At 39.5% G+C, this 23,117-nt stretch overlaps 1 protein-coding gene across 1 annotated transcript in view; it reads right to left on the bottom strand.

Annotated features, from left to right (window-relative positions):
* Positions 1 to 23,117, bottom strand: part of foxo1a (forkhead box O1 a) — a 36,060-nt gene that overhangs the window by 7,042 nt on the left and 5,901 nt on the right. The window contains exon 2 of the mRNA XM_008426362.3: positions 228 to 419. Coding sequence (XP_008424584.2) covers positions 228 to 419 — 192 coding nt within the window. The remainder of the gene's footprint in view (positions 1 to 227; positions 420 to 23,117) is intronic.

Genomic DNA, 23,117 nt, shown 5'->3' with positions numbered 1-23,117 from the left:
CACAAAGCAACTTTTTGTTTTTGTAACAGGTAGGACCAGGTTTATTGAGCCGAGGCCTTGTCCAGAATGCTACATGTGGCTTCAAATATATTCTTACTGGCTACTTTTGGCTACACCAGATCCATTTTCTAACACTTATTTTGATTTCACACTTTAATTCATTGAAACATTGTCAGAACTTCTGTAAGCAATCGTTTTATACATGGAAAAGTCCTCGACTAACGTACCTTTTTCTTTGCTGCTCTTCCCCTGCTCTTGGAGAACTTGCTGTTGTTGTCCATGGAGGCAGCCCTGCGTCGTGGGGATTTTCCACTTTTCCCGCCTTCTGGGTTCAACATCCACCACGAGCTCTTTCCCGTCCCCTCATTCTGGACGCGGATGAAGCGGCTGTGCAGGGACAGGTTGTGTCTAATGGAGTTCTGCAGGAGAGGGAGGAAGAGAGAGAGGAAAGGATGAGGAGCAGACAAACAGGGACATTTGCCCTTTTCCCAAAACACCTCAGATGTGCTTTATCACAGAAGTGTAAATCCATGCGTACAGGTGGCGGCCCTTGAAAACATGCTTGCCTTGACAATTGACTTATGAGGAGAGAAGAGAGGTTTTTAAGGTCACTCAACGATCCCATGCTGTTTGCTTTCCAAAGAAAACACACGTGCACACACTCAATAGATGTCAGTGGGTTTACTCCACGAGCAACACATCCTGAACTAATGTGGGCTCATAGGAAAACAGAGAAGGCTATTGTCAAAAAAAACAACAAAAAAAAACAAATACCCAGCAGTCACATTCCACCTGACTCTGTGTCTTGTCTAAACCAGCACGAATTCAAAGGGAGGAAACCGACTAATCTTTCCTCCTTACAGACACATTAATGCTAAGCTCTGACGTTGCTTAGTGACACCACCAGTGGAAAAACTAATTTTTGAGCAGGAAGCTAGTGAAGCGTTATAAAAACAGGGCAAACAAAAGAGCGAGAATATTGGGTAAATGTCTGCTGAGCAAACCGCAGAAAGCGAGACACTCTTTCTCTTCCACTGCACTCTGACGACCAAGTCACAAAACACTCAGGACTTCACCTGTTTGTTTGATTTTAAACTCCACACTGACTCAAAGTGCTGCTAAAGTGACCGTTTAACCTCAGAAAATAGTTTCAGCTCTGCCTTCGCATCATTTTCTGTACGTATTTAAACATGAAGTAATGAGCCTTGCCCAGACATTACAGTGCCTGCGTAAAGCTTGTTGTTTTGGAGGAAAGGCTGGAAGTCCCGGCACGCACACTGACACACACACACACACGCACGCACGCACACGCACACACACACACACACACACGCATGCACGCACACACTCGCACGCAGAGCTTAGCGTGCATAGCAGCCAACGTCATCAAGCCTTTTGCCCGCTGTGAGTCACCGCTTCACATCTGGTTTGTTGTCTGCACCCTCTGTGCTGCCTTCACCTCTGTTTCTACTCATCTCAGCCATCACTTCTTCTTCTGAACTCCAAAATAAGTCCCGTGCCACAAATTAGTGTCACTGCCTCTGCGTTCACTTAATAGATGAATATTCTGATCACACAATAATATTGCTCCATTAATCCTGACAGAACTGGTGGAGCAGAGTCAGGTTTGTAGGCTGCTCTGCTTTCTATAGGAGTGAAATCAGAGCTTTGTGATGGCTCCTCCAAAAGCATTGACTCTGGTGTCCTTAAGCCACTTTGTAACAAATTATTCAGTTTTATTACAATCAATGCCTATTTGGAAGACACGTTTGTGCTTTCAGAGATGTTGTTTCAGTATTTCCACAGTAGTTTCTTTCATCATGATGCTTTCTATTTTGTTAAGTTCACCAGTCACTGCTGTAGCTCAACACTCACACACCATGACGATGACACACCTGGACTTCACAGCTGGGATGTTCTCAGGCTTCCCCCAAAATCTAAGCATGACCGTTTTGACTATACACTTCAATTTAAGCTTTTAGTAGAATAATGATAGTATCGCACAAACTACAGGCATATATTTACAAGATTTGGCTTTTGGTCAACAGATTATAATACCTTGCACCAAAAAGTTGATCTCCTTTGGCTATTCCTGGATGTAAAGTCATATTCAGTAAATTATAATATGCAATCCAATGGGGCTTGTTTGTCAGATTAAAAGTACCGTTTGAAAAAAAGGCAGGTATCAAAAATTCATAAACCCCACATTTCTGTATGTTTTATTTTCTTCCAATGTAATATATCATGTAGTCATCAGAAAATCATAACTGAAAAAAAAAAAACTCAAGAGAACGCCAAGTTAATTTAACATAAAAACAAATGTGCAAAATGAAAGATTCTGTCAGTTCTTCAGGGGTTAAATAGTCGTCAAGAAATTTGACTCTTTAGCTCCTTGGAAATGGGGAAACTTACAAGATATAAGAAAAAAAAGTTGTTTTTGTCATAAGTTTTACATAATGCATCCTAATAACACCTCTTTCAAACTGTTTAAGAACCCCAAATTACAGGAGCTGAAGAAATGTTTCTATTTTAAGATGCAGATTCATGGCAATTTTTTTAAGTGAGGTACTGCAACATTATTATCAACTTGTGTCACTCTATGCACTTATATTACTCACTTTCTTTCCCTTCTCAAAGCCTCCGAAGGCCCATTCGGTCCGCCATGAACACTGAATGTAATTATTCCTGAATTAAATGACTTGACTGCTTCAGCCAATTGTCTTGGGTTAGTTTTCATGATCTGGGCTAAGTGACAGCCCTTCCCTGATTAGCTTCGCCAATGCTTCTCTCCCGTTTCTCCTCTTCCTGCTGCTGCACATCAGTAGTTATGACAAAAGGCAAAGAGAGAAAAGTCTAGTCATGAGTCTCCGTCTCCCATGACTGCTAAGTGTGCTGCTTTATTCAGCTGCGCTGGAATAAGGAATGCCTGCAATGTGTGTGCAGACGCCGGGATGTCCTGTTACGGCCCTTCCATCATCCTGATGACAGGATGGAGAGAGAAGAAAAAAAGTCGCAGCACTGAAGAAATCTATTATGGCTTGTGACACAAGTTAAAAGGCAGGGTGTGATGATCTAGAACATTTAGTCCAGAAGGAATGGAGCAAAAGAGTGAGCAGATGCGAGGGGACATAAAAGTGCTCTGATGGGAAATACCAAAACTCTAACAGAACTTGGTGTGCTGTGTGGGGAGTGTGGCCCAGGGTGTCTGGTGTGGCCAGTGGAAAACGCTCGTCGTCTGCCCCACTGCGTGTGTGTGTGTGTGTGTGTGTGCGTGTGTGTGTGTGTGTGTGTGTGTGTGTGTGTGTGTGTGTGTGTGCGCTTTAGTGGAATGGCACTACGACAAACAGCAGCTCTGTTAAGTCTTTGATTCTGCAGCACAGTCTGCCTCAGCCAGTGATGGTGGTTTAAAAAACACACGCAACTGGGGATAAACATGAACACACACAGTTACCCACGTATATAAATCAAAGTCCCTCCGGCTACAGTGTTTTCCAAAATATCCATGCCGCTCAAACTTTTTATTATTCCGTTCCGTTCAAGTTTCACGTTTATTTGTGCAGCACATTTCATCAACGGGGAAGTTCAAAGTGCGCAACACGATGAAAACATAATTATGAAACAAGTAAATAAGCTTTGTCGTGTCAAATTCATCAAGAATAATCATCATCATATATGATGATCTTCCAGTTATGAATCAAATACAATTCTAAACAAGTTTTTAGCTTTATTTAAAAGAACTCAGTGTTTCAGTTGCTTTGCAGTTTCTGGTGTCGTCTTCCAGATTTATGGTGCATAAAACTGAATGTTGCTTCTCCATGTTTGATTCTGATTCTGCCTCTAACAGGTTTCAGTTAAGGATTACCTTGTATTTCAAATCTGCCCAGTTTCCCTGTTCCCTGCCGAACATGCCAAAACCATTCCCACAGCATTTTTCAGCTACATCAATATTTTTACCATGGGGACGGTGATTTCAGGGTGCTTTCCAACATTTGTTTTCTACAGCATACAGCCCTTTGCATGTTTAGTAGGGCAAAAAGTTAAATATTTTCTTCTTTCCACGTGACTTGTAGCAGACTAGCCATTTGGAACATGAGCTGCAAATCTCTGTAGCTCCTCCAGAGGGCTTCTTGGCTGCTTCTCTTATTAAATATTTTCTTCCTCAATTTGTCAAGTTTAAGTGGACAATCGCTTATTGGGAGGCTCTAGTTGTGCCTTTGTACCACATTACAAATTTTCCATTTGTAACAAATGTGGTCCAAAAGCAACATGTTTACTGAATTTAGGGATTCTAGGACGTTGACCGCTGAAACACTTTTCAGATTTTTACTTCAAAAGAAAATGTGTTAGCCTATTACATGAAATCCCAATGAAATTCAATAAATTTATGTTTGCAACATCACAAAGTATTAATTTTAAGGGGTACCGTGCCAGTTTCAACACTGGTACAGGAAATAAAATGTGTTGCTTTTGGAACCAGAGATGCTTTGTGACAAAGATTTATCTCTGGCTGCAGTACACAGGAATCTAAGCATTCCAGCTAATCACTGTGTGCAAAGTTCAATTGTAATCTCCGCCAACGTGCTAGTATCTTTTAGGAAACAGTAAATGCAGGATTCCCAGCCAGGCAGTCATCACAATCAACATTCCTGAGCAAGTTTACAAAACCCACAATTTCACAGAGGTGAACTTTGATTACTGTAGCTGGGGGACATCTTGGAAAAAATACATAATGATGCACAAAAATAAAACGAATTAGGAAGAGTTTCTGAAAAAAATAGACGGAGAAGGCTAAAGTTCCACTCAACACACCCAAAAGTCATTTTGCACTAAGATATGCAGCCATAATAAGCAGGCCGTAAGCTGACATTACTGTCTTCGTGAGAGCTTACTTATGCAGCCGCAGATACGGAGAGAGAAAACTTCTCGCTGTTGTTCTCGAGCCCACCGTGAGGAGCACCACCTCCTGTTCTCCGAGTCAACACAACAGCACTGGCAAAACAGAAGGAAGTGACCACATGAAAGAGGACTGTGACAGGAAACAGAGCTGACTTCCTGCCTCAGGAAACATGGCGGTCGGTAAGCAGTGAAGAAGGCATGGAATGCGAAGCCGCAAAGGCCGCGAGCCAAGTGGACACCGCAAGTTCAATTCAATCCCCGTTCTGTCAGCCAGAGGAGTTTATGTTTAGCAACAGGCACTAAGGCCTGTTGTCAGAGCACATGCATTAAAAGAAAGTAATGTTCACTATGCCAAGGCGGGGCTGAAAGTGAATTACACGAGTGGATGCATCATGACTCAACATGTAGTAAGTAGTAAGGGGTCGTCTGGGTGGTGAAGGCTGCTGAAGAAATGGAGACAGAGTAAGCTGTGTGTCCAAGGCCTGGATCCTTAAAGAACACACTGTGCGAACTTTAAACTGCCCAACTGGCAGGGCTACTGAAAGAACTCTCTGTTTGGTACATCGCTCTGGATTTGCATTTCTCCTTTTTTCTTCTTGCCATCTCCCATTTTTCTGACCTTTCCATTGCCTATTTTCTCGTGTTCTCGTGATCTTTTTGGGTCTCTTTCCCTTTACATAATGTCCCGAATTTTCACTTCAAGTTCTCCTCCTCCATTTTTATTTCTTAAATTGATAAAGCACATTGAAAAAGTATTCAAAAGTTTTTGTACTTTATCTAAAGATGCACCAATCCAATATGCACCAATCCAATATCAGTATCTGTATTGGTGCTGATATAGCAAACAACTCTAGATTTGGTATCGCTGATAACATGCCGAAACCATATCTATTCACTATAATTCTATGGTTTGGCTTTGAGAAGCATCGTGATTTCTTATTTATTTAGCATTATATTTAGAATTTCTAACTGCATTTTCTTAACATCTGAAAGAAGGTTTGTTAATTTTACACATTTGACCAAGATAGTTCTTCCACTTATGAACATTTTTCTTCATGAAACTGTTCCAGTTCAGTCAGTTTGTATACATTTTCATATAACAGATTGTCATTGGATGTATTCCTTCCAGGATTGTTCCGTTTGTAGCTACATCTATCTTCCCATTAACTCTGACCAGTTTTCCTGTCCTTGCTGAGGACTGCAACAAGTGCAAACATTTTCTTTGCAAGTTATTTTGAAAACCGTTCTTCGTCTTCCTTCCACATCACCTGTTGCACTTTGTTGCTCTTTCATGCAATATTCCAATAAAATATGTTAACGTTGAGGCTGTAACCTAAGAAGATGATAAAACTCCACTTGGTCCCTTTCTTCTCTCTTTCTTCTCACCTTTTCTTACAGACTCAAGCCATGTACTTAAAGAAAACCGACTGCAATGCACCAGAGAAAGTTGTTGGCACAGTGACCTGGGTGCTGACACTTTCGGGGCTGCTCAAATGTCAACTTGTCTAATGAAAAAAAAATCCCCGGAGGAAAGCGCAACACCACCTACATGCAGCTCTGCTTTGAATCAGTTGAAGCCACATGTGAAACCTCAGCTGCAAAGCCCATACAGTTATGGGTATGAGCAGCGGTGCTCCCTTCCTCACTGACTGAAAGCGTGCGAGCAGGTACAATGTCACACAGCAGCAGATGCAGCTCTGCACACATTTACCCAGAGATATGGAAGAGATGAAAGTGAAAACTGTGGTTTCCCTGCACTAGTTCCACTGAAGTCATTAGAGAAACGGTGCTGTCCTGAGCAGAATTTTTTTCCTCTTTCGCTGCAAGTGTCTAAGCCTCAATAGTAGGTGCGCGTTTGCATGGGAACTACATAATTTTTTTGTAATGTCTGAGACTATGAAAGCTGACATATAGGCCATTTCCAACCACCTCAGTAAGTAACCCTAAAGCTTCAGCCTGGTCATGTCTAGAGGTTGGTGCTGAGTCTGGTTAATTTGGAGCTGTGCGGTTGAGACAGAAGACATGCAAACTTGTCATTAGTTTAACACTGGCTCAGCATGTCTGCCCTCCTAACAACAGCATGTGGTTGCTCACGTCGCTGCAGGTGAGAGGTTAAGACAGCAAGTGACAGCAAAGTACGTCCCACAAAGATCACAACGTCATCAAAAGATGAGTCGAGCTGTATGTAGCTTTCTGCCCGTTCTGATCATATACACAGTCCACAATATGGAGCGGAAAGGAGCAAATGTTACCATACACAAAACGGTAGCATCTGGTCAAATCTAAAGTCACCTTTCTGGAAACTCACATGCGTCAATGTTTACATCTGGCCCAGTGCAGCTCATCTTGAGCTCCAGTGCAGCTCATCTTGAGCTGCACTGGAGAAAGTTTCTTTCTGCTAAAAATGAGTCACTCATATCTACCTTGTGCTTGCCCAGGATAAGGCAGTTCAACAAAATAAAGATTCAAAGCAGTCTGTTGGTTTTCTTGGGATAATTTCTTCCTTGGTACAAACCTAAATATAATGATTTAAGCAGGATCCAACTAAACTTTATAATTTGATTTCAGAATCTAATTGTATTTGGTTTGGTAATATTGGAACTAATCAAACAAATGTTGATGAAATTGGTGCTGAAATAGATGGGTTGTGACATGACTCAAGTAGTAGCCGTCGCTACCGCGTTCTATGTGCTGGGCTTCACCCAAATAGCAGATTTTGTAAGTCGTTGTTCGTTGCAATTTTAGTTTTTCAAGTTGGACTTTGCTACTGTACTTTTCATACCATTCTGTCTAAAATGTTTTGTCTAGTTCAAGTGCTTTCACCTTGTTTGAACCTGCTCGGTACTTAAGGGTTGCACTCATGTCCACACTCTTCTTGTGTTGATGTCGTTACTGACTAAAGAATACTTAAAGGTAGTTATTTTCAGTGTCAGCAAGGTATTCAAATACAAATTTGGGAAAATTACAGAGTTGAGACATGTCTGTTTCAGCTGGCCAGCCACAGTAAAAGAACAAAACTTTCAAGAAATAAGAGGAAGGCTGAAAAAAATATATGGAGATATTTCTGTCATACCCTTTTGAGGTTTTTAACCTCTGCATTTCCGATTTTGGAAACTTAAGAGTAAGGGTAAGGGTGTACTTTCTCAAAGGAATATACACAGAGAGAGCATACTTGAACGAAACGTATAACTTTTAGCATGTAGAACTTGTCTTGTTTTGGATGCTACTTATTAGCTAAAATATGTTGTATTTGCTAAGGGCTCTCAGTCTGTTGATGTGGGTCTTCTCAGATCATTCATAGTGATAACCAGCAGGTTACCAGTAGTAGGTAAGATTTTCTATACTTCTATATTTTCATTAGGCCATCAAAGCACCACAAGCTATATAACAGGCACTGAAGAACATATTCACAATTTTACTTTAAATATCAAATGAAAGCAACTTTTTTTGCTTTTTTTTTAAAAAAGCAAAAAACTTTGGCTGATGCTGCATTTTGCTACAACCTGAAGGATAATGAACAATAATTGGACTGGCAGAAGAAAGCTTTACAAAAACACAAGGGCAGATGCCTTGCAACAATTTCTGATTGGTGCATTTATAATTTCAAGTGACTGATATAATTTTTTACATTGCAATGACTGGATCAGTTGCAATACCTCTACACTTCACTCATTGTCTTCACAATGATTCATCTCTTTGTATAATCTTTTGCATATCTTGTACTACCATCTTCACAACAGGCTGACGAATGTATAACACTTGTGATAATTATCTATATGTATTATATTGTACTACCCAAGAGTCCAGTTCTTTGGTGTCTTAAGCTATCTATTAGATACTGTATGTAAAGTGACCATGTGTTTTATTAAGTTCTTCCTTAATTAAGTAAAAAAAAAAAAATGTTAAAAAGTTTTAAAGTTTGAAAATTGTATTTGAAGCTTTAGAATGTATAAAATGTTTAATATTTAATAAATTAGGAAATATCTTTACTTTAATAGTGATGTTTTCCTTGATGAGGCTGAATGTTAGAACATGAAGGATGTAGTAGAAAAACATAAACAGAGTCACATTAGGTCTTCATTAACCTAAAACTTAATTAAATCTAAAGTAATTCACATGAATAATACATAAATACAAAGAAATCATGCACTTGTTCAGTTCACTTTTTTTTTACTGAACTAAAAGTCACCAAAAGACATTCTAGTAAACATGTTAAATGCAAATCCAATTTATTTCTTTCTGCAACACCATAACATTACCACACTTACAAAGCAATCTGAACAGATGGCAATGACTTCATGTGTTTGCAGTTTAATAGGTTATCATCAGCACCAATATTGAACTGTCCAGTGGTAATCACTGAAATCACTGACCTGTTTACCAAAGTCAATATGGCGATGATTATAAAAAGGCAGTGGAAATGAAAGGCCAAACACAGGAAATGCACATCCCCGGGTCTTATTTTTTTCTATTATTTACATCCTCAGATTAAAAACAGAAAAAATCCAGTCTGAAAAATGGAAATGATTGTTGTCATTAATGTTGCATAGCAGCAAGCAGCAAAGCAGAGCACATCAGGTTTGTCTGGTGAGCAGAGTATAAATGTGTCACTGTTAGCAAAGCTATAAAAAGGAAACTGTTTTGCCACAATTTCTTTCAGAAAGAAAGCTTTTGGAACAAAAATAGAAACTGACCCTAGGACATGGGTAACCAAAAATAGGCTGTTTCTGATTTCTCCTCCATCTGTTATCATTTCCAGTTGCTCCTTCAGGCTCCTTAGTTAAAGATCACTACTTTCTGCACCTGATTGCACACTCGTGCTTCGAAAGGGTCTCTTTCTCACTTTTGTTGACTTAAAGTTCCAATCAGCAGTTTATGTCTCATAGGCATTAATATCATATTTATTTTGGGTTTTTTATTTTATTTTTGGTCATTCTTTTTATGGATGTAGATGGATAATAATGAAAAACTGCGATGAATAAAAACAAACTGGTTGACAGTTTGAGATCACTATTTTTGTCTCAAATCTAAATTGGTTTAAACAATATACAAACAGGCTCAAATATATACATGTACCACTGCTTACATGAGATTAACAATGTGTTAGCAAGTTTAATAAAGAATGCATACCTGGGTTATTAGAAGTAGTGGTCTTCCTTCGAAATGGTTGCTGTCTGAGCAAAGTTCATAAACTGTCAGTAGAATTGAGGTTAGGGTTATCCCAGAAGCTTAAGGTCGCCCTGTTTTATCCCACCCAACCAGTTTTAATGTTTATTCGGAGTCCTTTTCATGATGGAACCTGCAACCGTGTTCAAGATCGACTCATCCTGCTGTTCGGTGACGTGAAGTTAATCTGGAGGTAGTCCTCCTTCATCATTAAACTGTTCACTTTTGTTACTGGTACTGCAAGCAACAGTGTTACCAGTGGAGAGAGCAAAATGCTGGAGAAAGAACCGTATTGTTAAAAACCCAAAATGCAAAACGACGCTCATCTCGGTGACAAATGAATTTAATTTTCTGACCAGCGGTGTATATCTCCAAAGATAAGAGAGCAGGCTATGCATTGAACTGCCAGTGTGCAGCCCCTCAAATTCACTTTACAATTCTATTAGCCTGAATAGTAGTCAATGACTTCCAGGAAAGTACTTCTTTACAACAGCCATTACCAGATGGTGAGATATATGACCATCGTAAAGAGCAGATGGAAAGACAGAAAACACAAGTCATGCAGAAGCAAATCTGTCTGCAAATGTATTTACCAACTGCACTCTTGGCAGGATCGCCTTCTCACAACCCTCAGTAAGCAATCTCAGAGCAACCAAGCTCTCTTTCTCCTCAAACCTACACACAGTCAGCTAAGTCTGGAAGCTGCAGAGGACACCGACTGATAAGGATGAGAAGTGATTATTCTCACAGTCTCTGCAGAAGGCTTGAAAGCAGATTTTGCAAATGATGAGGATCCACAAGGCCTTTGGCACTCGGGGATCTATCGTCGCTGTGACCACTGCCGTCCCGTATAAGGCGCAGATTGGCTATTAGCAAACTTCCTGCTGCATTGTGTTCACACAGGAAGAGCTGGCCGGTCCTGATACTGATCCCGCCGATGACTCTGGTTTACTTGCAAAACAACCACAAAATGAGACCCTGCTAGGTGCAGAGCCAAGGGACCAGCTGGAGAAAACAGTGGGTTCATGAGCCACAACTTCCTAATCAAAACTCCAGTCTGACCGGGCAAAACAAGAGGAAAAAGGAAAGAGTGGTGCCTGGTCCAGGTAGGCCTTTTCATGGAGAGGTTACAATGGATCAGAAATTACTGTACATCCCACAAGCTATTCTTCACTAAAGACTTGACCCCATTAGGAACCCAAAACAAAGAAATAAATCCTCTCCTGCTGTTCTGGGTTTCTGACAGTTTGGAAAAATATTCAAAAGAAAACTTGGCTGAGGAGGTATCGCTGTGATCACATTGGAAACAAAAAAAAAAAAGTTAACATTTTGTCACATCAAAACTACAAAACTACTTTTTATCTTATTGACATTTTATAAGTTAGTCTAGCTCAAAATAGCACAAAATTACAAAGCAGAAGGAAAATGATACATGTTTTTATTTGCATCATTTTATCTTATTTGTATTTAGGTGTGCAGTTTCTAGCTTTATGTTTTGGGTTATTGTCCTTTTGGAAGATCAACATCTGCCCTAGTCTCATGTCTTCTCCAGACACTCAAAGGCTTTCACCCAGAATTACCCTGTTTTAAGCTTCAGTCACCTTCTCATCAACTTTGAGGAGCTTTACTCTCCCTGGTGAAGAAAAGCCTCCCTCACGACCATGATAATCTGTGAAAGAAATCAAACACTTCTGCCTCTTCCCTGTGGTCCAGCTGCCATCTGCAGAAATATGCAGCTCAGTCTGAAACAACCAATCAAATCCAGGAGGAGGGTCTTAGAACTGTCAATCACCCTTGTGTACGCATCACTCAATGGAGTCTGCCGTGAATGAGCAAACTAGTTAGCACGACCACCGATGATGGCAGTTTTAAGTTACCTACTTTCACTTGTAAATGTTAAAAAAATGTTGCATATTAATGTAATGTAGCTGTAGGTTTTATGACATTGGACAGGTAACACTGTTTATATGCTGTAAAAATCAGGTTCCTACCCTGAGTAGACAAACAAAAGCAGGGCTTTTGATTGAAATTACCTCGTTCTGTGTAAAATATATAATTAGTTTATTGCCAGAGGCAACTTCATCTGTGTGTTTATGCTTGATGGATGTAGACTATTCAGTAGTTTTCATTGATGTATTTTTTTTTTTTTTATGAAGTCACGCTGATTTAATATTAAATGTTCTAAATACACACGACTAATTGGCATCGAATGACTCCAACTGCTTTATTCGAATTTATTATATTTTTTATGAGTGTTGTTAATGACAAATTCCTTGTAAGTAGTGTCTCGGCACCAATGTGAGCTCTGTGTTCACATGTTGGGTTCGCTCTCGTGCTTGTTGATTATCTGACTCAGACTGGAGCAGCATGCAGCTCATGTGTATAGACAGGGACTGAGTTGTGCTGGCTAAGCTTGCCATGCTAAAATATGTGCATGTGTTGCTATGTGCCACACAATGTGAGTCTGTAAAATGGACAGAGCTGTGTCTGTGGAGTGGGAATATTTTTTGCCTCTGATCAGCACGGCCACTGGGCTGGGCTGCAGCCTGCCCTCCCTTCATAAAGATACTGTGTGTGTGGACCTTTACTAGATGCTGATGTGGTGGCTTGGGTCTATTGGTCTGACCGACCATCCTCAGGTTTTTATGTTATGAAGATATTTATAATCTTGTAACCAATGTTTAGATTGGGAAACCTAGGGATACCCCGCAGGTGTCTAATAGGCCTGCACGATAACAAACTTTGTCAAGTAATATATGCATAATGGCATAATAATGTAATTTCTCCCTCTCAAAGACCATAAACTTTAATTTTGTAAACAATTCTAAAAACTGGAACTGGAAGAAAAAAACCTACAACAACTAAAAACAATAAATAAAACGAAAATAAGAACCATTTACAACCAAAATCATAAATTAAAGAGAAAATATTAATCATCAGAATGGCAATTATCAGGCTCGTTTTATTTTATGATGCAATTAATTGCTTATTACGACAGGCATAGTGTGCAGTATTAAAGCCTTGACTCAAAGTCCTGAGTCTGCTATTGGGAAGACAAAGTGCTGCCCATTACACATGATTGGACAAAAGAGAGTTACTGGTCAATGAAGTCTTTATTAAATACAGATTAGCACCAATTCATGTCAGAAGCATGGTCTGATTTTAGACTTTGATGTAGAGATGCAGGATCTATCGCCATTAACATTGGTAATGGATGATGTCTATTTTTAACATATCATTAATGGCCTAATAAGTATAACTAGGGCTTGGTCATGTGGTATTTGTAGAGATGCAGAACAGGATTGTGGGATGTTTCACTGAAGCAAAGAAGCAATGTCAGTTGTTTTTTTTTCACAATGTCAAAAGGGTCAGGAAATATTTATAATATGTAATACAGGTGAACAGCAATATTGTTCATATCAGTGCCATATCCCTACTCTAATATATAATATTTAGCTACTTTCTGCACACTATTATTTGGAAAATTGTCAAATGTGAACTAAAAAAAATGAATGTGAGAATTTACATGGATAAGCATCAGGAGTGATTCACTTCCTGCTCTCAGCAGAGTTCAGATGAAGGATGTTGAAAAATGAAGGAAACTGGAAGAGGAAGAAGCCACTGAATCTGGCATCACGCTCCCCGTTGCTTCCTCTGCGCATGACATCACTGCGCTGGTGCTGCATACCTTGAGCTGTTTTCTAAAGAACCCGCTTCCTGTGCAGTGAGAGGTTTGAAATTTACATCTTCAAAAGGAAAAGATGAAGCAGGCGGAGAAAGGTGCCGGTGATAGGTTCTAGAAAAGACATCGATGTTGCTCCTGTGAGCTGATGACACACAACTGATAGACTCAGCCTGGGGTGCTTTAAATTAATCTGACACTTTTCTTTGTCTTGTTTCTGCTCCTCACAGTATGCTATTGAATGATACAAAGACATAAATGTAGCACCTGGCAGAAGTATTCACACCACTTCCATGTTCAGAGAAGATAAAAAAAGAAACACATGCAAAAAATGCTCTTTGTGCAGGAAACAGTAGATTACCATCTTAACATGAAACATGATAGTGACATCATCATAATGAGCAGATGATATTATGATTATAAAAAACTCAGTTGACTTTCAGCAGGGGGCTGCACAGTGGCGCAGTTGGTAGAGCTGTTGCCTTGCAGCAAGAAGGTTCTGGGTTTGATTCCCGGCCCCGGTCTTTCTGCATGGAGTTTGCATGTTCTCCCTGTGCATGCGTGGGTTTTCTCCGGGTACTCCAGTTTCCTCCCACAGTCCAAAAACATGACTGTCAGGTTAATTGGCCTCTCTAAATTGCCCCTAGGTGTGAGTGTGTGTGTGCCTGGTTGTGTGTCCTGTGTGTCTCTGTGTTGTTCTGCGACAGACTGGCAACCTGTCCAGGGTGTACCCTGCCTCTCGCTCGGTACACTAGGCACCAGCACCCCTCCCGACCCCACTAAGGGACAAGGGTGTCAAGAAAATGGATGGATGGATGGACTTTCAGCAGGACAACCATCTTAAAAATACACAGAGATATATTACACAATGCACAATACACAATGCAGAGGTTTCCAGTCAGAACTGTGTTCCGCCTAGAAACTTAGGTCTTGGTTCGGTTAAATGCGTATGTGAATACTAAGCAGCTCGGACACCACTCCAAAAGCAGGAAGGGGACTATTGCACAGGACATTCTGGGAAAATACAACTAAATGACCATTTGCCAAAGAAAAAGAGAAATCCTACAAACTGCTAAAATTTGACGCCACCCCATTTGAAGGAACTTGCACTCATGTCTTCTTGAGGTTTTTGGTGCAGTGCAAACAGTTTGGTTTAACTGACACAGTGCAGTGTTAAAATTAAATGCACCAGATGAAATAGTAACAAATGTTGCAATTTTGATCCCCACTTGAACCATGTCTACCACACTATCACGTGTGAAACCCCCCTAAAGCTTATTCATGACTGAGAATGACCCAGTCAAAGTCAACAACAAATCCAAAGGAGAGACTGTAGAAAGACTTGAAAACTGATGCTCACAGATACTTTACATCCTGTCTGAGCCATTTTGCAAAGACGACTTGCCAAAAATGAGAGAACTAACTTTCTGGAGGAACAAGTTGGGTTCAAGTGAATTTTTTTATTATTTTGTTGAGGGGGACTCCAAAGATGCAGTTTTCTGAATTTAAAGTCAGAATTTGGAGAACTAAGACCGATTTCTGAGAAAAAAAGTCAGAATTCGGAGAAAAAAAGTGAGAATTTTTAGATTAAAGTCAGATTCTTTTTTTTTCAGTGCCTCTAATCCTCTTGTAATGCGATGCAGTGCTGAAAAGCTCAAAGGCTAAAGGGCAAGACACTCTCAAAGACATGAACTTAAGAACAGCTAAGTGCTGGTTCAAATATCATCTGAAGTAATACTTCAAATAGTGAAAGAAGCAAAAACTGCTGAATAGAAACTTTTCGTCTGACTCACAAGGCTCATAACATCAACTGACCTTTCTCACATTACGGCTGCCACCTAAAAATATCACTTTATATCGAGACTTAAACAAATGTTGAGGGGGGGGGGTTAGGTTAAGTGGGTGATTAATTCTAATCTTTTGCGTCAATTACGTACAGCAAGAATAGGAATGAATCATTGGGAGACAAATGAGTCTTCATGTGTCTGTGCAGAAAATCACCCTGAATCGCATGGCTTCCTCTCTAGAAGTCAGGCGGGGAGGAGGGGGGTCTTATGGAGGAGACACAAAGGACATAAAGAGATCTTTAAATCCATACTCTCAGTCTCACTCTGAATTAATCATGGATTTAAATTTCCACTGTTGAGCATTCATGAATGTGACAGAGAGGGTCGAGTGAATGTGTGATGGTGTGATAATGCCAGGCCAGTCTGACAGGCACCATGTATAATCGCTTTAGGGCAGGAATTGCACAACAATGTGGGTTTGGGTAATGCCAGTGGTTTGGGGCCCGGGGCAGCGAGTGAGCAGTCCTGTTAAAGCGCTGCCCTCCCCACGAGTCAGCAACCCAGCTCAGGGATCCACGAGAGCGGATTTTCACATGTGAAGAAGTGCTGGCGACTTTCGTTTCTCGTTTTAACACTAAAACGTCAACAGTTCCTCTTTTTGCACCATAAAACAATGTCGAGGTCTTCCTGCAAAAAGAATCAGGAGATTTTTTTTTTTTGGTTTGGGTTGTTTTCTTCAGTTTGTGTGAAAGATGAGAAGCTGCGACGGCACGCGGGGCAAAAGCACACTCTGCGCCAAGCCCGGGTAAACCCGCGACCAAAACAAAGTATCACGTGCTCCTGTCCCGCTACTACCAAACCCACACTGAAAAAAACAAAACATTCTGACTCATCCTAAATGACTGTTTACCTGGCAAGCTAACATGCTCTCTACTCCATATTTTCACTCTTAGTGTAAAGCCCCTAGATTTGGTGCTCCTCCCCTCTTTAGCTGAAGACCTAACTCTTTGCTGTTACGGCTGCACTCACTGTGAAGTTAGTGGTCAGCCAGGACACTGAGTGGTCTGTCCTCTGGGCTGCAGCCAGAAAATAGGGACTGACAAAACAAAACACTGGCAGGAACACAGCGTCTGAGGTGGGTGGAATCAGCCATGTACACATTCCACCTGATTTGTTTGAAAATGAAAGGATCACGATATGGGATTTTCCAGAGTTCAGTCCTGTTATATAAAGGCTCAGTAAGTGTTAATTTACCAGCAGCACCACCTGATGTTTCACTAACTCGAGTAAAACAAAAAAAAAGTATTCCCCAGCTCAGAATACATGCTGTGTAAATGGAAGGTGCTCTTACTGAGTATGTTTGACCTCCTTTTAGAAAAGTCTTGTGGTTTGATGTGGTGCCTTGCAAAAGGATTTATACCCCTTGAGCTTTTCACATTTATTCATGTTACAACCAAAAACCTTAAGCTGTTAAGGTTGAAAGACATGAAAGACCCGGGGTCAGCCAAGCAGCCTTATTTAAGTTCACTCACACAAGAAAAAAGTTGTCTAAAACCACAAAAGTTAGAAGAAAAAAAAAACCCACATGCCCTGACTGGTGGAGGGACTGCTGAAACCAACAGTTTTTTATCAGTTTGTGTTACAAACTCAACTCAACTATATTGATAGAATTGATTTGGAATACAGTGGACCCCATGTTCGAGGGGTGTAGGGACCTGAACTGGATAGCTGAAATCCACAAATATTTGAGACTCCCTTTGGAATCACTTACAACTGTCTATTTTACCAGTTCTAACATGAAATCCACTTTAACATGCTTTAATTCGCATAGTTGAAACCACTGAGGCTTTCTTATCTCTGCTCTTGGGGATACAGCCAATCAACGGCAAGGCAAATGAATGACACTCCCGGATTAGCTGCTTTACAAACACAAGCCAATAGCGTGTCAAGTAGCAAGTATTTCAGCTTCCAAAAATGCAAAAAAATCCACAAACGTGATTTTTCAGCAAATGATTTCAAGTACCAACTCCACAGAAAAATCTGCAAGCAGGTGAATCCTCAAATACTGAACAATGAGCAGGTGAGGATCCATTGTAATTTGCATTAAATTTGTCTGTATGGTAGGATTGAATTGACTACACATTTCTTTATATAAATTGAATAATTTAGTTTTTTAAAGACGAGATCAGTGCTATATAAAAAAACTGTATAACAAAAATATACAGATTTTTGTATATACAGATATACAAACATACAGATCTTTATTTATATAGATAAATAAAGACACACCTGAAGTCCTCTATTGGGTGCCTAATAAATTAAAGGCATTAGTGGTCTAGCACATGAAATAGTAATTTAATACACTGAACTTTGTGGTTTTGTGATAAAAATGAAAACATCTCTAACTTTTAAAGGAATTCCAAACTTACATCTTGTGCAAAAAGTTTTAACTTAAAATAAGAAAAACAACAACAATTGTTCCACAGTTAAAACAAATAAGTAAATAAAAAATTAACAATTTATATCAAGAAAATATGCACCAAATGAGATCAAACTGTAAAACACGGACACCAATGAAGAAGTCCAACATGAGATAAATTGGAAACATTCAGCTGATGTGATGTCATCAGAATAGCGTCCATAAATAAACACACGTGTTCCACACTCAGACATCAACATGCAAACATCATTTGATAGCTGTGCTGCGCCATAACTCTGCCCCGCTGTCCTGCTTGTTTACTGCCTCAGTCTACTGAAGTTTGATTAAATCCCCTAAAGCCCTCCTGGGCAAACAAGAATGAAAGAGTGCAGAGAGCAATAGTAGTGCCGGAGCTGAGGAGGTAAACAAATCTGGAGCAGGATAGAAGGGAAAACATGACGTTGTGAAATCGTCTGTGGGGCTACTAGTATCACGCTGTTGCTCCATCCGATCAGCGTGGATCAGCACAGTTACGTCACAGTGTTACACCGTTCTCTGCCAGCACCATCAAAACAAGTTGATTGACTTGTACTTACAAGGGCATAAAAAACAGATTATGTGAAAAGGAAAATCTTCAGCTTTTAATTGATATGTTAAACTAATTATCTGAATAATCCAAATAAGCAAAGGCAATCCAAGAAAGACCAGCGCACTGTTTTGCAGTAGGAGAAGGAGAGCTATTGTAGAAGAAAAAACAAAGGACCTCCGGTAACTCCTGACAAGGTAGAGAGATCCAATCCACTGATGGGAGAAGAAGCAATTGCTGAAATTAAGCCATCAGAAGTTCTGTTTGCAGCAACCCGTGTGGTGGCCCTGATTTGCATAACTTCATTTCAGCAGGAAACTTCTCAGTTTTGGCTGACTTATATCAAAGCATATAAATGTGTCGCAATGGCCCAGTCAAAGTTCAAACCTTAATTCAATAAGACATATGTTTACAGATACATTCCATCCAACTTGATGGTGCCCATAAATCAGTTCCTAAGTCCATTCCCACTTTGTTTGACACCCCCTGTGTGCAGCTATGGTAAATCAGCACTTCAAAACAAAGCGTGATCCAGTAAGTGAAGAGTACAGGCAGTTGTAAAAAAGTTTCCGTGTTGAAATAGGGCGGGAAGAAAAAGAAAAAAAAGACCCAAAGTATTCCTCTGCAGTAAAGAAAAGGATATAAAAGCATGTGCTGGAATGTTCCCTGTGTCTGCCTGTCTGTCTGCCATCGTGATTGTGCATCTGCCAGCAGAAAAGCTTTAATTATGAGGCCCAGGTTATGTGTGTGCACCCACACTCACACACCCTTACACACGCACACACACGCACACACAGCGTCCCACATATCTCCAACACAGGCCTCACAGTTCCGCTGACTAACCAGTGGCACCAGACTTTGGCCTGCGGCTCCCTGATTCCAGTAAATGTCTTGTTATGCAACTCCTCACAAGTGTCACCCAGACTGAACTTGGAGCTTTCTGGGACTCTCCTTCCCTTAATCTTTAGCTCTTTGTTTTTGTACAAGGAATGGGAGCCCCTGGTGTAGCTGAAGGTTTGACAATGGCAGAAGAATATGGAGAGACAGCAAGAGAGGGGAGTGTCTGGTAACCTTTTAAAAAATTAAGTGTGACCTGCTTTATACTGAGGCTAAAATCTGGGAACGAAGCGGCAGAGAGTGCAGGCAGGAAATGGGGAGGAGGGTGAGGAGAGCTCCTTCAGTTCTTTTTGCTTAAGAATCACAGCTGCCCCTCATGTCTTGGGACAATGCCAAGGCTATACTCCTTAAATGCTTCACAGGGGTTTGGTGTGTGTGCTTTCTGAGTGTTTGCGTGTCCGTGTGTGTGTGTGTGTGTGTGTGTGTTTTGAACCAGCTGAAACAAGACGACTGCTGTTCTATCTGACTTTCTGTCCCACTAAAACACATTCAGGGAAGCTAACATTCTTAGAGTTGTGACAAAGTTCAACTAGCTTTGTGCTTACTCAGGATTATAACACCTTCAGTCTCAGCTTCTGGTTGACTTTAAGTCATATTTCAGAGGCAAACACTGTAATGGACCGAGCAGTTAAGGAAAAGTCAAAAATAGTTGTTTTTTATTTAACCCAAAACAAAACTTGGGTAAATAATAGAAAATAGATTTCTGTATCCTTGCTCTGAAACAATAAAGAGTTAAACTGTAGCCTGTAAGAGATTTACTTAACTGCCTCAATTCAACTGAAGAGTCTTCATTATTCCTCGCTTTGAAGGACATTTTTTAAAGGGATTTATTTCTAAGGCTGACAATATTAGAAAAACACATTGATACATAATTATTGTTCAACTATTGTTAATTTGGGACAATTTACATTGAAATTAACCCAAAGTAAATCTAGTTTATGCCCTCCATTTCACGGGCTTTGAAACTGAGAAGACATCTTAAAAAGTCAATATCAGCCAATAGCTTCTTACTTTTCCAGTTTAAATTCTGACTTTAGGGAGCACTGTAGCTTTACTGAATGGGAACTCGGAAAATCTAACTCCGAAGTACAAAGGGACCACACCATACTTGTTCCTGTCAAACAATTAGCAAAAAAAAAGTTCTCAAAATATTGAAGAAGCCTCCAGTAGAGAAAAAATGGCAAAACAGAAAGACCAGATTTAAACAAGCTTTGCGAATCATCTTTAAGCTCTGAGAAAATACGACAACTGGATAATTGCACTAGTTACTCATTGTGCCAAAAACTAGCCTTTGAATCAGGGCTTACGCTATGTCATGCGTATGGTAATGATATGTTTCAAGTCAAAACTTGCTGGAAATGGAAACAATAAGTGACAAACAAAATATGAAATATTTGAAAGTATTGTAAAAATTCTGCAAATGAACATACAATTAGCATCTGATTTGGAGTTTCCTATTACCACTAAAGTTTTTTTTCTTAATGAGTGCTGTCTGCTTTACTGTAGTTCACAATATAATATACATAAAGTTTTACACTTTGATACTTTATTTCATTTCGAAGAGATGCAAAAAGAAACCATTTTCAATACTTTAGTCAATAGAACCACCATAGAATTAGGCAAGAATAAAAACAGCAAACTATTGACTAGTAGGACTGAAGTCTACACTCCAATAAAATTGTTTCTTACTCTGTGCCATTTACTCCATTACTCTGGATTATTAAATGTTGAGAAGACAAATGCTATTCTGATATTCTTTTCATAAAAGCTTGGTTGTTCACTTTTTTTGAGCTCCTTCCTGCTTTCTCAGAATCTGAGAGGACTTGTTCATGTTCTAGATGTACAAAGACTGGCTTGTTTTAAAACAAACTTTGATTATATTCAATGAAATCTCAGTAAGTAACTCTTATCAATAGCTTTTAGAAATTAAACAAAGCATCAATTGACAGACCCACGGTGAAGTCCAGGGATGATTCAGCCAATTTGAAGCTGAGCAATTACAACATGATTCAGTTCAACTCTGAGTAATTTCCAATGAAAAATTTGTTGCATAATGCAATCATTTCTTTTAAGCGGGATGTTTAATTGTGTTCCGCAGATTGCATAACTGCATTTGGATGTCAAAGGTAAGATAAAAATGCAGAAACAAGCAACTGGCAGTATGATGCAAGTAACCAGCAAAACCCAATAATGAGAGGCTGGACTCAGTTTTTACCCATTACTGGTTGAAATGTTTAATTTACTGGTTCATAATTTTTGTACTGGGACAGGAAGTGATAAAATGAAAAGTTTGATATTTGAAGAAAATTTTCAACTTATGATGCCATCCTGCGTCTTTTGTCTGACTTCAAAGAAAAATATATCTTTAAATCATTTCAGTTGCCATTCGCTTCGACGGTGTTGCAGGTGCTTGGAAGTTATTCTGTTAAAATGCTGGAGCAGAACCGTTCTCCTGTCAAAGTCAGTGTTTACAGTAAGACTGAGTGGGATGGGAGTCAATAGGCTCATTGACATGGTAATGACCCTTGTGTCGCTTGCTGTACAATCTGCTCGGACCGATGTGTTTGTCCGCTGCTACAGTTTGTTTTGAGATCCGTGGGAGTATTTACCAGAGTAGGTTGAGGAATTTCAGGTCAAGAGAGCGCCGTGTACGGAGGAAACCTCTGACTGAACTCATCCTGATACTGACATCAAACGCACCTGAGCCATCAGGCTCCACCAGCTTAAAGCAAATATTTATCCTGTAGTGACGTAAAAGAAGCAAAAGAACACATTTTTGGCAGGTATGAATGCATGCGTACCTCGTGTTGTTTTAATGTGTGAACTTTATTTATTTCATTAATTAAATTCATAAAGTTAAACTAATACTGTGCGGATTCTTTACACGCAGAATAGCAGAAGTCAAACACGCATTTCTGTTAAGTTTTATGATAAAGGCGCCAATGATGCAGCACAAAATCGGTGCTCATGAAGCCCAGGTTTCTTTAATACTAGCCCGCGTCTTGTCTGCATTGTTGGTTCGTATGTCTCTAATCTTGCTCTAAACAATATGTATCAGAATCTCCACAAGGACCAGGTCAAGTGAACTTGCTGGCCAATCAAACACATTGATTCTATGGTGACAAAGACAGGTATAGGCATTTTTGTTGTAGTTTGGAAAGTGTCAAAACCTCTTGAACAAATAAAATCAGCAGTAAAGTTTGTGAGTAGAAGGAGACATGCAGCACCCTAAAATTTCATGTTCTTACTTTGAACTTGAGCTTTTCACGCACACTTTTTCCTTCCACAGAACCTTCCACTAAAGCAATTGTACAAACCATACACCTGCCATTACATCTGTAAAATACTCTTTCAACTTTGTGTAAGCAAAAATAATCAAAATTAACACAAATAAATTCTCAAAACGTATTAGTGCATATATATATATATATATATATATATATATATATATATATATATATATATATATATATATATATAGGTGAATACCTTTTGAATTATATATAATATGAATATAATATATATAATATGAATTATATGAAATGTATATATAATTCAAAAAGTGAAATGTATATATATATTTATATATATATATATATACATTTCACTTTTTGAATTGAATAACCAAAATAAGATAATTGTTTTTAATGATAGCCTAATTTCTGGAGCTGTCCCTGCATTTCT

Source organism: Poecilia reticulata, chromosome 13 (genome assembly GCF_904066995.2).
Source record: "Poecilia reticulata chromosome 13, P_reticulata-male-v2, whole genome shotgun sequence".
In the NCBI taxonomy this organism is placed as follows: domain Eukaryota; kingdom Metazoa; phylum Chordata; class Actinopteri; order Cyprinodontiformes; family Poeciliidae; genus Poecilia; species Poecilia reticulata.
Note: the sequence above shows the minus strand (reverse complement) of the source record. Positions and strands in the feature narration are given on the sequence as shown.